Source organism: Numida meleagris, chromosome 16 (assembly GCF_002078875.1).
Source record: "Numida meleagris isolate 19003 breed g44 Domestic line chromosome 16, NumMel1.0, whole genome shotgun sequence".
NCBI lineage: Eukaryota > Metazoa > Chordata > Aves > Galliformes > Numididae > Numida > Numida meleagris.
This window is the reverse complement of record NC_034424.1, coordinates 7,645,637-7,647,516: the sequence shown is the minus strand read 5'-3', so window position 1 is coordinate 7,647,516 and position 1,880 is coordinate 7,645,637. Positions and strand designations below refer to the sequence as shown.

Sequence of the window (1,880 nt, the reverse complement as noted above, 5' to 3'; positions counted from 1 at the left end):
TCTCACTGTGGCAGGGCCACCCCTCACCTGACCAGCCCGGCGGGCAGCGGCACTTGTACTCGCTGAGCGTCACCAGGTCGCAGGTGCCCCCGTTGCGGCAGGGGTTGTTGAGACAGGCGTTGTCCAGGGGTGTCAGGCAGAGCTCGTCGGTGAAGCCCAGGCGGCAGACGCAGGTGTAGTCGGCGGTGCTGCCGCGCACCAGGGGGATGCAGGTGCCGGCGTTCTTGCAGGGGGAGCTGAGGCAGGGGTTGGGCAGCTGGCACCGCTCGCCCATGTGGGCACCGCTGCAGCTGGGGGTGAGAAATGCCATCAGCGTGACCCGTCGCAGGGATCGGGGTGCCCGCTTGGGTACGGGCACCACGTGCACGCCCGGCCCCGCTGTGTTGGCAACGGGTCTAGGCTGAGCTGCACCTCGAGAGGAGAGGAAGATGAAAGAGGCGCCTGCAACAAAGGCTTCCCCCATCAAGGGGCCTGCGCAGACTTGTAAAACCACAGTCTCCACGGCTGGCATCCTGCTTTTCATCCCAAAGCACTTCTTACACTGAGGAGGAAACCCAGGCCCAGGGGGGGACGCGTGGTTCACCCCACAGAGCTTCGAGAGCCAGCCCCACACAGCCCCAGACCCGGTGCAGGGGAGCCCTGCAGCAGCCCCGGGCTGAACCCCCCCTGTCTGCCTGCAGCCACGGCCCTGCACTTCAACCTCTGCATCCACAGACCTCAGCCATATGGGAAGAAACACAGGCTCCACTCTGGCTGGTAACAGGTGGGGCACGTTGCACCTCAGAGCAGCTGAGGTCCTCCCCCAAGATAAACCCTCACCAAGCTCGGTATCTCTGCATAGGGACCCTGAGAAAAGTCCGCATGTGATGGCCATGGGCTCAGCCATCTGCCACCCACAGCCACGGGGATGGGGACATGCTGCACGGGGGCAAACCCTGTGGACATCTCATTCTGCACGGGCCATGCTGCAATGGGTGCTGCAGCAGAGAGGGCACGGGACGAGCGAGGTGATGCTGCAGCTCTGCCCTGCAGTGCCAGCATGCTATTTCTGGAGCAGGGAGCATGGAGAAAGCCACAGCCCGAGGACCTTCAAGGCAGGACACGGGGCTCTCACGGCCACCACAACCCCAAAGGAAGGGCACAGGGTTCCCACAGCCACCAGAACCCCCAAAGCCAAGACACGGGACTCCCGTGGCCACCACAACCCCAAAACTTGAACACAGAGCTCCTACGAGCACCTCAACCCCAAAACTGGGCCATGGGGCTCCCATGGCCACAACTGCAAATCCTGGATTCAGGGCTCCCATGACCACAACCCGCAGCCGCCGCAAGGAGCACATCCCTGCCCCGCTCCCCCTCTCCTCTTCCCCTACTTTTCTCTCTCTCTCTTTTTTTTTTTTTTTTTTCTTTTAACCCAATTCTGATTTCATTGTTGGGGATTGTGTGAGAATTTGTCAGGATTCTGAGACATTTTGAGTTAATGAGACGGCATTATCCAGGCCAAATGAAAAAGAAAATGTGTATAATAATAAATCAGGGCATCTGCTCAGCGCACAAAGGGCGGCGGGGAGCAGGTGTGCATCCTAATGAGGCAGAGCAGCTGCCTGGACCCGATGCCCGGCTCCGAGCACGGGGCGCCGGCGCTTCTGGGTGGCTGCATGGGGACAGCGAGGAGCGGGGCTGCGGCTGCTTGAGAAGGGGCCATTGTGCGGGGCCGGGCGAAGGCACGCCGCTGGCGGAGCGCTGAGTGTGTGCAGTCATCTGTTAAGCCCCCGCCTCTCCGCACCACACACGCTTTTTTTCTTAAAACAATCCTCCGGGCTCCGCTGGCGGCGGATGGGGCGGCGTCACGGGGTCCCGCAATGGGAGAAATGGTGCTG

The 1,880-nt window shown here is 61.6% G+C and overlaps 1 protein-coding gene across 2 annotated transcripts in view; it reads right to left on the bottom strand.

Moving 5' to 3' along the window:
* NOTCH1 (notch 1) overlaps positions 1–1,880 on the bottom strand; it is a 35,702-nt gene that overhangs the window by 22,183 nt on the left and 11,639 nt on the right. For both annotated transcript variants that reach the window (XM_021413742.1, XM_021413743.1), the window contains exon 3: positions 28–290. In XM_021413742.1, coding sequence (XP_021269417.1) covers positions 28–290 — 263 coding nt within the window. The remainder of the gene's footprint in view (positions 1–27; positions 291–1,880) is intronic.